The sequence below is a fragment of the Gekko japonicus genome, unplaced genomic scaffold (genome assembly GCF_001447785.1).
Source record: "Gekko japonicus isolate JY-2015 unplaced genomic scaffold, Gekko_japonicus_V1.1 scaffold4021, whole genome shotgun sequence".
Taxonomy (NCBI): domain Eukaryota; kingdom Metazoa; phylum Chordata; class Lepidosauria; order Squamata; family Gekkonidae; genus Gekko; species Gekko japonicus.
This window is the reverse complement of record NW_015173259.1, coordinates 27,946-41,861: the sequence shown is the minus strand read 5'-3', so window position 1 is coordinate 41,861 and position 13,916 is coordinate 27,946. Positions and strand designations below refer to the sequence as shown.

General features: G+C 50.9%; 1 protein-coding gene across 1 annotated transcript in view; it reads right to left on the bottom strand.

Annotated features, from left to right (window-relative positions):
• The window catches only part of LOC107120160 (far upstream element-binding protein 2-like), a 45,835-nt gene that overhangs the window by 18,875 nt on the left and 13,044 nt on the right, over positions 1-13,916 (bottom strand). The window contains exons 3-8 of the mRNA XM_015422807.1: positions 8,036-8,132; positions 7,379-7,417; positions 6,490-6,535; positions 5,076-5,125; positions 3,452-3,523; positions 1,808-1,865 (exon numbers count right to left, since the gene is read on the bottom strand). Coding sequence (XP_015278293.1) covers positions 1,808-1,865; positions 3,452-3,523; positions 5,076-5,125; positions 6,490-6,535; positions 7,379-7,417; positions 8,036-8,132 — 362 coding nt within the window. The remainder of the gene's footprint in view (positions 1-1,807; positions 1,866-3,451; positions 3,524-5,075; positions 5,126-6,489; positions 6,536-7,378; positions 7,418-8,035; positions 8,133-13,916) is intronic.

The following is a 13,916-nucleotide window of genomic DNA, read 5'->3' as shown; positions in this document are numbered from 1 at the left end:
GGCCATTTGGGGGGGGGGGCTTATTGATAAAAGCTTGTAAAAGTGGGGATGGTGTGGAGAAAATGCTTTCTTTGTTCCGTAACTGCAGAACTCGGGGTCATGTAATGAAGCTCAGCACCGACACGAGAGAAGTGATGGGATCTCACGGCCACAAGACGTGGCGGGGACGGCTCCTGGCACCGGTGGTGCTAAAGGTCGATTAGACAGGTTCACATAGAGACAGATTCCAGTGCAGGGGCGTCAAACATAAGGCCCGTGGGACAGAACCAGCCCGTCCAGGGCTCTCATGCGGCCCGTGAGCAACTAGTGCAGGGGAGGGAACGGGAGACTGCTTGGGGGGGGGAGTGGGCGGAGCCACTCCGACTGTGGCTTCAGCATGGCGGAACAACCTCGTCTGCAGCAGTCCAGCCGCGTGAGAGTGTCCACCCAGTGCTGCACCGCGGGCTCTCCGGTCCACCCGTATGGGTTTTCCTTTGCACCTCTCTCCCAGCTCATGGGGTCTTGCGGTGCGAATACACCCACTTGGACAGTGTTCCCTCTAATCTGAGTTAGTGTGAGCTAATCAACCCCAACAGCAGCTTTGAGAAAGACAGGAGCGCTCCGTCTATGAACTTCAGCTGTTTAATGGGCCTCTCGTAGGACCAGCAACAAACATCTCTTTAAACATCAAGGTAACCACAAAAGAAAACTTCCCCCTTTAGAAGACTTCCAAGCAAGGAGAAGTGGGTGTATAATTCTAGAAACTCCCGATGGGGGTTGATTGTGTAAAAAGGATGTAAACTGACTGGTAGTTATTAGAATTGTATAAACTGATTATTACTGTTGATATTGCATGTAATGAATATATATACCTGTTTTAGAATACAATAAACAACACACTGCACTTTATAAGATGGAACAAATAGAACACATTAACTTATAAATGGTTTTTGCAGTGTGTATTTGTGTTGTTTGACAACCGGATGAGACACACCCTGAGCCAGCTAGGGTTGCTAGGTACCCCCTGGCGACTGGCAAAAGGGGGGTGGGGAACGACTCACCAGCAGCAAACTAAGGTCTAGGCCTCTGCTGCTGGTGACATCACTTCCTGTGTGTGCCGGAAGTGACACCATCGCATCACCAGTGACATGAGAATGCTCTGGTATTTCGGCAAAACTTCTATGGTAGAAGCTGTCTTTACCATAGTTTTTGCCCGAAGTCTGGAGTGGTCCCCATGTGGCTGGCGATGTGACGACACCCATCCCGGTGGATGCCGCGTCACTGGCAAGAGAGGCCTAGTCCTCAGTTTGCTGCCGGTCAATTCCGGCTATTTCTAGAAACGAATTGTTGTTTCACTGTTCATACCTGATTGATGCATTAATACTGTCAGACCTTCTCTACTTATCTCTTTGGATATTTGAATTATTCACGCCAACTGTCAGTTGTCGTATGCTCTTTAAATAGTATTATTTAGACTCGGTAAACCACCTCTATACATTAATGTTGACTTTTTATCTCTCTCCCCCCCACACCTTTTTATTTCTGGTTAGTATGCGGCCACTGTTTGTGTTTCAAAGTTATAACGTTATGATGTTAGATTCTTTGTTATATTCTCTCGATTGTAAGCTGTAAAGAACTGTTGTTGTTTTTTTACAAAAGAGCTTTTTTTAAAAAAGCTCCCTTCCCGCTGGCCTGCTGATCAATGCCAGGGGGAGGGGCCCCGGAGCGGGGGGACCCCCGTGCCCCCAGCAGGAGTCTGGGAACCATAGGTCCAACCCGTCTCGTCATATACTCGAATGCTCTGACTGATAATGAGAAGGCTACTCACTGGACCGATTCTGGGGATCCTGTCAGAGAGACGCTCCGCTCCGGCAATCCTCCGCTGTCTGTAGGAAGGGGGGGAAAGGAGGTATTCAGGAGACAGGTGCCACTGAGCATATCTCTGTAGTAACCCATTTGCCCACAGCCTGACCCCTCAGTTCCACAGCTGAAGGGGAGACCTTCACAAACACACACACACACACACCAGAATGGACAGCTTGCATTTAGTGTCTGTTGCTAAGGACGTTTGTCACACGGGCAACGAAAGGACAAACGTTTCCCAGACGTCTTCAAACCGCCAAAACCCAGCTGCGTCACTATTCAAACCAGAGAGCCTACAGGAAAACGGCTGATACTGTCAACGTTGCCTTTTCGCCCCGTGAATTCCGTGCTCTCTACACAACTTAATGCCCCCCCCCAGTTTATTTATTTAATTCGGTTTACACCCCACCCTCCCCACCAAGGTGGGTTCACGGCGGCTTACATAAAATTCCATATAAATTACAGTTAAGACCATAATAATAATAAGAGGAGATTGGATTTATACCCCACCCTTCACTTGGGAGTCTCAGAGCGGCTTACAAACTCCTTTCCCTTCCCCTCCCCACGACAGACACCCCGGGAGGTGGGTGGGGCTGAGAGAACTCTGACACAAACTGCTCTTTTTCAAGAACAGCTCTTACCAGAATTATGGCTTGCCCAAGGTCATCCAGCAGGTGCAAGTGGAGGAGTGGGGAATCAAACCCGGTTCTCCCAGATTAGAGTCCGCGCACTTAACCACGACACCAAACTGGCTCTCACATAAAAAACAGTCAATTAAAATACTCCTAAGAATGCTGGAACGTGGTCTGATAGAAATGAGAGCAAGCTTTATAATACAGCTTAAGGCGGCTGTATGTTCCGATGGTATTCACACCAACTCAGTTCGTTCGGCTTGTTATTTTATTTATTTTTATTTCATTTTATCTCTATCCCGCCCTCCCTGCGAACGGGCTCAGGGAGGCTCACAGTTTAGGGCACCGTGTGCCAAACATAAAAACAGGTAAGACAGGATAAAAACAACCATATTTTACAATTAAAGTGCTCAGTGATGTTAGTCCTTCAATCGCATTTAAATGGCGTACTGTAAATGTAACACAAGGTCCCGATTCAGAACTATTGCGATGTTGTGGCTCAATCTTCATATAGGGCCAGCCCACTACCCTGTTGTTACTAACGATAATAGCTGGTGGCAGTGGTGGCTCCTAATTGAAAGCCTGGCGGAAGAGCTCCGTCTTGCAGGCCCTGCGGAACTGCAAAAGGTCCCGCGGGGCCCTGATCTCCTCCGGGAGCTCGTTCCACCAGGTAGGGGCCGCCACTGAGAAGGCCCTGGCCCTGGTTGTGGCGAGCCTGGCCTCCATGGGGCCTGGAATCACTAGCCGATGTTATGACCCCGACCGTAGTGCTCTCTGGGGTATGTGTGGGGAACGATTATGCGGTGGGCACAGGCTGAAGGTGAAAGATGGCAAAGGCCAGGGCACCAGGACACTCCTTGGTGTGTACTGTTTGTTCATCTAAACCCTCAAACAGGGAGCTGGGAAGGAGAAAGGGCCCCAGGTGGGTGTCACAGCCTCCACCTCGTAGGCCCCCCGCTCTCCGGCCTCAGACGTACCTGGCGAGATCTGTACTTTGCATCCAGAGTCCTGCTGTATTTTGTTGATCTGCTCCCCGCCTCGGCCTATGACTGCAAAGTAAGGAGAGGAACACTAAGAGAGCTTGTAACCTGTGAGGAGCCTGCAACACCCTGACAAAGAGGCTGAAGAGGTCGCACAATTCCCCCCCAAAAAAGAAAAGAAACAGGAGAAAAACTTCTGCTTTACTAGAATAATGGGAAGAGACTGTCAGAACACAGAGAACTCAAAACTGGATTCTGAATAATATCTCCACTCATTCCACCCGCCTAAATGGTGGGTCCGCAAGTGGTGTAGGAATTGGGGGGGGCAGTGTTCCCTCTAAGCCGAGTTAGTGCGAGCTCACAGTGTTTTTAGCCTCCGGCGCACACATTTTTGTCTCAGCCCAGGAAGGAAGGCTCTGGAGCAAACTGATTTATGCAAGAGCCAACTCACTCGCTCGCAACTTTAATGGCCGGAGCTCAAAAAGTAGACTTTTTGCACACAAGCCTCCACAGCTTAGAGGGAGCATTGGGAGGGGGTGGCCGGTGACTGGAATAATTCACCAGGATTCCATCAGATTTCATGGTTTAAAACGTGGTGGGGAGAGAGGGAGGCGAAAAGAGCTCCTCTTGAGACGCACAGTCCGAATGGTCAATTCCAGGAAACAAAATACTCCGGGGCCGTAGAGATAAGTAGCCACTGAGAACCAAGAGGTCACTGGGTACTTGGGGGCAGACGAGCTCCAGCCAACTTCTTCCATTTGCCTTTGGAGCTTGAATGCCAAGCCAATCCCAAACTAGGGCGTGGAGGCAAGAGACCTCCGTGAAACCAATTTTCTCCTCCGTTGCAGCCACTAACTCCTTCCGGCCGGGGCCAAACCCGGGACTGCCTACCTGAGCCAGGATCACTCACAGAAAGCCGTGGCCTCCACGGCCCAATCCATAAGCAACCAGAAGAAGGCCCCCGGGAGCTCCTGCAGTGCTCCTAGCCCGAGCCTGTGAATCCTCCAGAGTGAATCGACCGCCCAAATTCCCAAAAAGTCCAGCTTCGGCATGGAAGGGGCTCGTACGAGACCAGCTTCGAGCTCGCCCGTGGCTATCGGCCCCCTAATGTGTATCCAATGGCGACCAGTGTTCCCTCTAAGCTGAGTTAGTGTGAGCTAGCTCACAGTTTTTTAGCCTCTGGCTCACACATTTTTGCCTTAGCTCAGGAAGGAGGGTTCCAGAGCAAACTGATTTATGCAGTAGCCAAATCACTCGCTCACAACTTTAATGCCAGTCGCTCACAAAGTAGAATTTTTGCTCACAAGCCTCCACAGGTTAGAGGGAACATTGATGGCGACCCTGCCCAAGCACTTTGGGGGGCTCACCTCTGGCCCCACATGCCACAGCTGAACTCGGGGGGGGGGGGACTTGAATGCTTGCCACCTCTCCAAGCGAAAAGCGCCAAAGGGCCACCAACAAGCCAGCCAGCCAGCCTGCCTGTGGTGTCCCTGGGGGGAAGCTCAGGTAACGGGTGCCGCGAAGCCAGCAAAGGCACGAGTTAGTATGGGGAAAGGAGGACGGGGCTTTCCACTGGGGCCACATATGGTCGCCCCTCCCCACCTCCCTGTCTAATACTCACTGAGTCCCACCATGCCATCAGGTACTCTGTACTCTTCAGTCACTGTAGACCTGCAAGGGAAACGGTCAGCAGCTTAGAGTAAGGAGTGGGAAAGGTTACGGAAACGGAGCCGGCATCTGCCGGCATCCAGAAAGAAAGAAAGAAAGAAAGGAAATCCGGAGTGTTTGCTCCTCCTGGAACGGCAGGCAGGAAGGTGGCTGAGCGACCGAGCACGGCTCCAAGGAAATCACCACACACGCCCAGTGCAAGAACGACACTGGCCCGAAATGTGGCTGACTGAGTGGCCCGGGGGGGCCACCGTAGCAGAGCTTCCACACAACACTCTTCAGACACGGATTTGAAGAAACTAAAGCTACGAAACCAGAAGCGACTCAAGAAACTGGAAGGACCACGGGAAATGGTAAAGAAGCACAACCTTCTGCTACTGAACGAGGACTGACCGGCCTTTCGACGGCACATCTCACTAAGCTGGACGTGGACCCTCCTCTAGTGAAAGCAGCCTCTTCTTGGGGGGAGGGGGTTAGGGTGGGAGGCACTGCAAGCTGATCTTGCGCGTTGAAACCTTTCGGCACTGATTTTGACCATTCCAGCGTGAGCGCACATTGGGGAAGGGGGGGGGGGAACAGCAGACAGCTAACTTACCTGGGGGGAGGGTGGATCGGTCCGAGTTGAGGGGGCGGTGGCAAAGCTGGAAAAGGAAAGGAGAAGTCTGGTTATGAATCCGCGTGTTAGATGGGAACGTTATAAAGTCACTGAGCGCCCCCATAAGCTTGTTTAAAATCTGAAGCACACCTTCTGATATGACCCCTTCTCCTCAATTTGGTGGTGGTGGTGAAGGAGAGGTAGAGGAGGAGGAGGAGGAGGAGGAAGAAGAAGGGGAAGAAGAAGAAGAAGGGGAAGAAGAGGAGGAAGGAGGAGACTGGATTTATACTCTGCCCTTCACTCGGGAGTCTCAGAGCGGTTTACAAACTCCTTCCCCTTCCCACAACAGACACCCTGTGAGGGAGGTGGGACTGAGAGAGCTCACTCGAGAACTGCCCTTTTTCAAGAACAGCTCTGACAGAACTATGGCTTGCCCAAGGTCATCCAGCGGCTGCAAGTGGAGGCGTGGGGAATCAAACCTGGTTGGTTCTCCCAGATTAGAAGAAGTAGAGGAGAAAATCTGATTTATACCCCGCCCTTCACTACCTTCTGCTACTGAACGAGGACTGACCGGCCTTTCGACGGCACATCTCACTAAGCTGGACGTGGACCCTCCTCTAGTGAAAGCAGCCTCTTCTTGGGGGGAGGGGGTTAGGGTGGGAGGCACTGCAAGCTGATCTTGCGCGTTGAAACCTTTCGGCACTGATTTTGACCATTCCAGCGTGAGCGCACATTGGGGAAGGGGGGGGGGAACAGCAGACAGCTAACTTACCTGGGGGGAGGGTGGATCGGTCCGAGTTGAGGGGGCGGTGGCAAAGCTGGAAAAGGAAAGGAGAAGTCTGGTTATGAATCCGTGTGTTAGATGGGAACGTTATAAAGTCACTGAGCGCCCCCATAAGCTTGTTTAAAAATCTGAAGCACACCTTCTGATATTACCCCTTCTCCTCAATTTGGTGGTGGTGGTGAAGAAGAGGTAGAGGAAGAGGAGGAGGAGGAAGAGGAGGAAGAAGAAGGGGAAGAAGAAGAAGAAGGGGAAGAAGAGGAGGAAGGAGGAGACTGGATTTATACTCTGCCCTTCACTCGGGAGTCTCAGAGCGGTTTACAAACTCCTTCCCCTTCCCACAACAGACACCCTGTGAGGGAGGTGGGACTGAGAGAGCTCACTCGAGAACTGCCCTTTTTCAAGAACAGCTCTGACAGAACTATGGCTTGCCCAAGGTCATCCAGCGGCTGCAAGTGGAGGCGTGGGGAATCAAACCTGGTTGGTTCTCCCAGATTAGAAGAAGTAGAGGAGAAAATCTGATTTATACCCCGCCCTTCACTACCCAAAGGAGTCTCAGAGCGGCTTACAAACTCCTTCCCCTCCCCACAACAGACACCCTGTGAGGTAGGTGGGGCTGAGAGAGCTCTGACAGAAACTGCTCTTTTTCAAGGGCAGCTCTTATCAGAACCACGGCTTGCCCAAGGTCATCCAGCCAGGTGCAAGCGGAGGAGTGGGGAATCCAACCCGGTTCTCCCAGATTAGAGTCCGCGTACTTGACCTCCACACCAAACCACATATTCTCCACCTTCTCTGTAGTAATGTGAACACGGTATGAACAGAACTGGCAAGCAGGTGACACCTGCCTTCCCCCAGCCCTTTAGAAGAAAACTGTACTTACGTTCTGGTTGAGGAGCCATCTTCTTGCTTTCCGGCTGGTCTGTTGAAGGAAGCAGAAAGAAATGCATTTAGATGCTTTAGGATACTTTTCAGCAACCAAAAGACAACTTCTTTTCACCTCCGGTACTCAAGAAGGAAGACGCAGTGCCCATCCATTCTTGAAGCTCAACAGCCTGTCATAACAGCTCGTCCAACATCAACCCATGCTGTGCTGTTCAGAGTTACTCCTGCCTAAGCCCAATGGAGTAACGCTGCACAGGACTGCATCAGTGTTACATCTAAGCTGAGGTAGAGCCGCTGGCATTAAAGTTGTGAGCGGGCGATTGGGCTGCTGCATGAATCAGTTTGCTCTGGAGCCGTCTTTCCTGAGCCGAAACAAAAATGTGTGAGCCGGAGGCTAAGAAAATGTGAGCTGGCTCACACGAGCTCAGCTTAGAGGGAACACTGCTGCCAGGTCAACCCCATCAAAACAAGGGTGGTGGGCTTGAGCAACCAGGCCCACTCCTCCGCCGTATTACCCTTACAACGTCCCATCCCCGTGACGCGGACGGCTGCTCTCCGCACTCTGAGGACCCAGAGCTCAGAACCTCAGCGGCAGGAACCACGTTTAACAACTCCCACCAGAGACACGGACGTTCGCCAGCGATCCCCACCGTACCTCCATCCTCCAGCTGCCTTTTCTGGCCACCAAATCCAAAGTCGGGGGTTGAGTTGTTCACCGTTGTGGCCGAGTCCCCCCCAATTTTTGCTGCTATCTGTAATCAGAACGAAGATGGCATTTAACACGGGGGAAAGGCTTCCAAAAATCAGTGATAAAAGAACTTTAGCATGCACGCACATGCAAAAAGGTTAAAGCCCCCCCCCCCATTTAAAAAACAAACAAACAGATTTTTCTAAAAACCTGGGTTTTTCTCTCAGGTTTGCAGAAAGATCCGTCTTGTCTGTCCGGATTCAAGTAACCAAAGATAGAGCCGTGTTGAGAATTGGATATACTGACAGTTTAGATTCAAGAGCAGAGAAGACACTGCATATATTTCTAGTTCCCCGACATCTCCAAAAATTTCCCACGGGAAACACGCTTCCCCCCTTTTGCAGGTTCAAATTTTCCGGAAGTTTAAAGTCTCTAAATCCATTAAATACACAGCATGATGTGTTACGACCCCTCTATCATTTTCCCCTGCAGCTCAGGGGCTGAGTATCTGCTTAGCACGCAGAAGGTCCCATGCTCAGTCTACAGCATCTCCCGTCAAACAGATCTGGTCACAGGTGACGTGAGCGAACTCTGGCTGAGAATCCACAGAGCCACTGGCCAGTCTGAGTATTCAGCACTGCCTTGATAGACCAATTGGTCTGATTCAACAGAAGGCAGCTTAGTGTATCGATGCATACAGAAAAATAAAACCAGAGAAGTCACAATAACGAGGAGGTAGCCTGGGCTTCTTGTCTTTTCGCCTTTCCCCATGAGGCACACAGATCTCGAAGACGTTTGGTGCATGGGGGCCAACAGTGGGAGGGCTTCTGGAGTTCTGGCCCCGCTGGTGGACCTCCTGATGGCACCAGCGTTTTGGCCACTGTGTAATACAGTGTGTTGGACTGGATGGGCCATTGGCCTGATCCAACACGGCTTCTCTTTTATGTTCTTAAGCCCGTTTAATTTGTAAACCAGCTCGCCCTGATCTGGACAGCCCATCAGATCTCGGAAGCTAAGCAGGGTCGACTCTGGCGAGGACTTGGATGGGAGACCTCCTTGGAATGCCAGAGGCGGGGGCAGGCTCCATTCAGCCACCACTCTGAACACCCTCCAGGCCCCCAAGTAGGGGTCAGTCTCCACTGGTCGCCAGGACTTCCAGGTGCACACACAGTCTCACACACACACACATATGAAAAATACAAAATATATATATATACCCCACCCCCAAAAGAAATTGTAAACCAGCTTAGGGGCATATCTATTTCGTCTGGCTGCTGAAATTAAACAATGCTGTTCGGCCTATGCTCTCAGCAGCATTAACATCGGTTTCTATGCACAGCTTTTAAATCCCTAATTTCCCCACATTTGTATTTTCCTCCAAGAGTTAGCTATTTCTGTGGTTACAGGCCAAGCAAGGGTGGCCACTTGACAGCAACTACAGAATATACCGCCCACTACAAAACTACCCTGCCACGTTTTCTGTTTCTATCCTATTACCCACAAAACGTAGCATACGCATAGGTAAAGGTTTCCCTTGCTCGAAAGCCAGTCGAATCCAACCCTAGGGATGCGGTGCTCATCTCCGTTTCTGAGCCGAAGAGCCAGCACTGTCCAAAGACATTTCCATGGCCACGTGTTTGGCATGACTAGACGCCGAGGCGCACGGAATGCTGTTCCCTTCCCACCGAAGTGGTACCTATTTATCTACTTGCAGTTTCTTGCTTTCAAACTGCCAGGCTGGCAGGAGCCGGGGCCAGAGACGGGAGCTCACTCCGTCATGCGGCACTCGGGTCTCGAACTGCGGAACTACCGACTGACACTGTCTAACCATCTCATCCTTTGCCGTCCCCGTCTTCTTTGACCTTCAATCTTTCCCAGCATCAGGGTCTTTTCCAGTGAGTGCTCCCTTCTCATTTGGTGGCCAAAGTATTTGAGCTTCAGTTTCATTATCTGGCCTTCCAGGGAACAGTCAGGGTTGATTTCTTTGAGGATTGACTGATTTGTTCTTCTTGCAGTCCAAGGGACTCTCAAGAGTCTTCTCCAGCACCATAGTTCAAAAGAATCTATTCTTCGGCGCTCGGCCTTCCTTATAGTCCAGCTCTCGCAGCCATACATGACTACTGGGAATACCATTGCTTTGACTATGTGGACTTTTGTTGGCAGGGTGATGTCTCTACTTTTTATCATGCTGTTTAGGTTTGCCATCGCTTTCCTCCCAAGGAGCAGGCGTCTTTTAATTTCATGGCTGCAGTCACAGTCTGCGGTGATTTGGGATCCCAGGAACGTGAAGTCTGTCACTACTTCCACGACTTCCCCTTCTATTTGCCAAGGAGTGATGGGGCCGGATGCCATGATCTTAGTTTTTTTGATGTTGAGCTTCAAGCCCACTTGCGCTCTCCTCTTTTACCCTGAGCAAGAGGCTCTTTAGGTCCTCTTCACTTTCTGCCATTAGAGGGGTATCGTCTTGAGCATAGTTTTCATCAAAAGGCACCACACAGGTTCTGCACCAGAAATGGCCGACTTTCAAGTGTAGGGACCCTGGCAGGAGCGGCTTTTGTAAAAGGCTCATGAAAGCTGCACCTATTAAAAATGGCTGTTCCATACAACTATACGGAGGCACAAAGCTTCCATCACTGGTCCATCAAGGTCAGCATCGTCCACTCAGACTGGCAGCAACTCCCCAGCGATGCTCCCTCTAAGCTGTGGAGTCTTGTGAGCAAAAATCCTACGTTGTGAGCTACTTGGCATTAAAGTTGTGAGCGAGAGATTCGGCTTCTGCATCAATCAGTTTGCTCAGGAGCCCTCCTTCCTGAGCTCGGACAAGAATGGCTGAGCCGGAGGCTAACAAAGTGTGAGCTAGCTCACACGAACTCAGCTTGGAGGGAACACTGCTCTCCAGGGTCTTGGGAAGAGGTCCGCCACCCCCCCTCAACTGCTGGCTGGTATTCCATGACAACTAATTGTGAGGGGTTCCCCCGCACCCCCGGGTACACAGGCTATTGCCGATCACTAGTTCCACGAGTCCTTTTTGCCTTGTCGATTTTCATTTGGATCGTGGCCAGTCAATTTCTGCCCTCTGCCCTAACTTTAATGTGTTTTTTTATCACTGATGATTTTAGCGCCACCGATGTGTTTTGACACTGCTGCCGCTATTCGTTTAACGGCCATTTAATCGCAGTTTTATTATCAGTGGTTTAGTTTTAATGGTTACAGTTAAAGCTCTGTGGTGCCTCCCTAATTATTTATTTTATCACACTTTTAGCCTGCCCTCCTCTGCACAGGAAGGCTGAGAGAGCTCTTTCGAGAACTGCTCTTTCGAGAACAGCTCTGAGAGAACTGTGACTGACCCAAGGTCACGCCAGCAGCTGCATGTGGAGGAATGGGGAATCAAACCCGGTTCTCCCAGATTAGAGTCCGCGCTCCTAACTACTACACCAAACTGGTTCCCACAAGCTCGTATGTCTGGCGAAACATTTTCGTTTCGGCGGAACTGGACCAGATTCCAGGTCCTGTGGAACCAGACCAAACTTGTATAAGGGTGCCGGCACAGAAGTGATAAACATGCTCAAGTCTTGTGCTATGTTTTCTTTTGTGCTATGTTGTGCTCTTGTTAGGCTCACTTCTTGTGCTGGGTTGTGCTATTTTTCTACTTGCGCAAGACCTAGCTCTAACTGAGAGCCAGTTTGGTGTAGTGGTTAAGTGCGCGGACTCTAATCTGGGAGAACCGGGTTTGATTCCCCACGCCTCCACTTGCAGCTGCTGGATGACCTTGGGCAAGCCATAGTTCTGTCAGAGCTGTTCTCTTGGGCAGTTCTCTCAGAGCTCTCTCAGCCCCACCCACCTCCCAGGGTGTCTGTTGTGGGGAAGGGAAGGGAAAGGAGTTTGTAAGCCGCTCTGAGACTCCAAGTGAAGGACGGGGTATAAATCCAATCTCTTCTCTTCTTCAATATCGTTATAGCAACTATTGAGCCGTTAATCACTGCGTGCGTGAAGACCTCAATTTCCCCCCCCCCCAACAACAGACCAGTCTTTCTAAAGACATAACAGAAAATCAGAATCAAAGTAGAAGCACCCCCTTCCAGCTACGCTAGAGGTTCAGCTTTTCCATTGGCATGTGACTTGCATCAGTGGAACAAGGCTAAGTGTAAATATAGTTCTGTCCACCCTTTGTAGGACAATGGCTGCTCTCTTATTAGCTAAGAGACCAAGGCCCACGAGGAAACGCTGAAGGAGCTGGATATGTTTAGCCTGGAGAGGAGACGACTGAGAGGTGATACGAGAAACATCTTCAAGTACTTGAAGGGCTGTCATATAGTGAAAGGTACTGAGTTGTTTTCTGTTGCCCCAGAAGGTCGGACCAGAACCGATGGGTTGACATTAAATCAGAAGAGTTTTCGGCTAAATATCAGGAAGAACCGTTCGAGTGGTTCCTCAGTGGAACGGGCTTCCTCGGGAGGTGGTGGGCTCGCCTTCTTTGGAGGTTTTTCAGCAGAGGCTAGATGGCCCTCTGACAGCCGTGCGGATTCTGTGAACTGAGGCAGTTCATGAGAAAGGAGGGCAGGAAGGGTTGCCTCAGTTCTCGTGGCCCTTCCTTACACGCCCAGGGAAATGCTGATCGCCACTTTGGGGTCAGGAAGCCATTGTTCTCCAGGCCAGTTTGGCCGGCGATCCTGGAGGGTTTTTGTCATCTTCTGGGCGTGGAACAGGGGTCACTGGGGGTGTGGAGGGGGATGGTATTTGTGTATTTCCTGCATTGGGCAGGGGGCTGGACTAGATGACCCTAGAGGTCCCTTCCAACTCTATGATTCGATGATTGTGCTATATCGGGGGTCCCCAACATGGCAACTGCCTACACTTTTCCTGGCACCTGCCCAGTGTTTTTAGAAAGGCTTCTGCAGGGCTTCTGACTGGCCTTTGGAGATTTGGTTAGCTGTGGAGATCTTTAAAAGACATTGCTACGTAAGCAGCTACCACCACAGCCAACGATCTTTGCTTTGTGACTGAGGGTGAGCCGTGGCAGCCATTTTGTGGTTAAGGCGCTGAACTGCAGGCTGTGGAAGGCCAGTAGTTCAGCAGTTCGAGACCCGGGTGCCGCATGACGGAGTGAGCTCCCGTCTCTAGTTCCAGCTCCTGCCAACCTAGCAGTTCGAAAGCAAGAAATTGCAAGTCGATAAATAGGGACCACTTCAGTGGGAACAGCGTCCCGCGCGCCTCGGTGTTTAGTCATGCCAGCCACATGACCACGGAAACGTCTTCGGACAGCGCTGGCTCTTCTGCTTGGAAACGGAGATGAGCACCGCAACCCTAGAGTCGGACTCGACTGGCTTTCGAGCAAGGGAACCTTTTTCCCACACCAGCCAACGATCTTTGCTTTATGACTGAGGGTGAGCCGTGGCAGCCATTTTGTGGCCGGCTCCACCTTTTACGGCAGCCGTTTTGCAGCTGCGCCCACTAGGCTCTGTCAGAATTCCAAAGGTACCTGCAGGCTGACAAAGATCAGGGACCCCTGCGCTATGCGAAACATGGGGTGTAAATATTTTAAATATCTGTTTGGAAACAGGTGATTTACTTGAGGTTTAAAGAGGGTCTAATATCACCCTGTCAACAAAGGTCCGTATGGTCAAAGCAACGGTATTCCCAGTAGTAATGTATGGGTGTGAGAGTTGGACCATAAAGAAGGCCGAGCGCCGAAGAATAGATGCTTTTGAATTATGGTGCTGGAGAAGACTCTTGAGAGTCCGCTGGATTGCCAGGAGATCAAATCAGTCAGTCCTAAAAGAAATCGACCCTGGCTGTTCCCTGGAAGGCCAGATGCTAAAGCTCCAATATTTTGGCCACCCAATGAGAA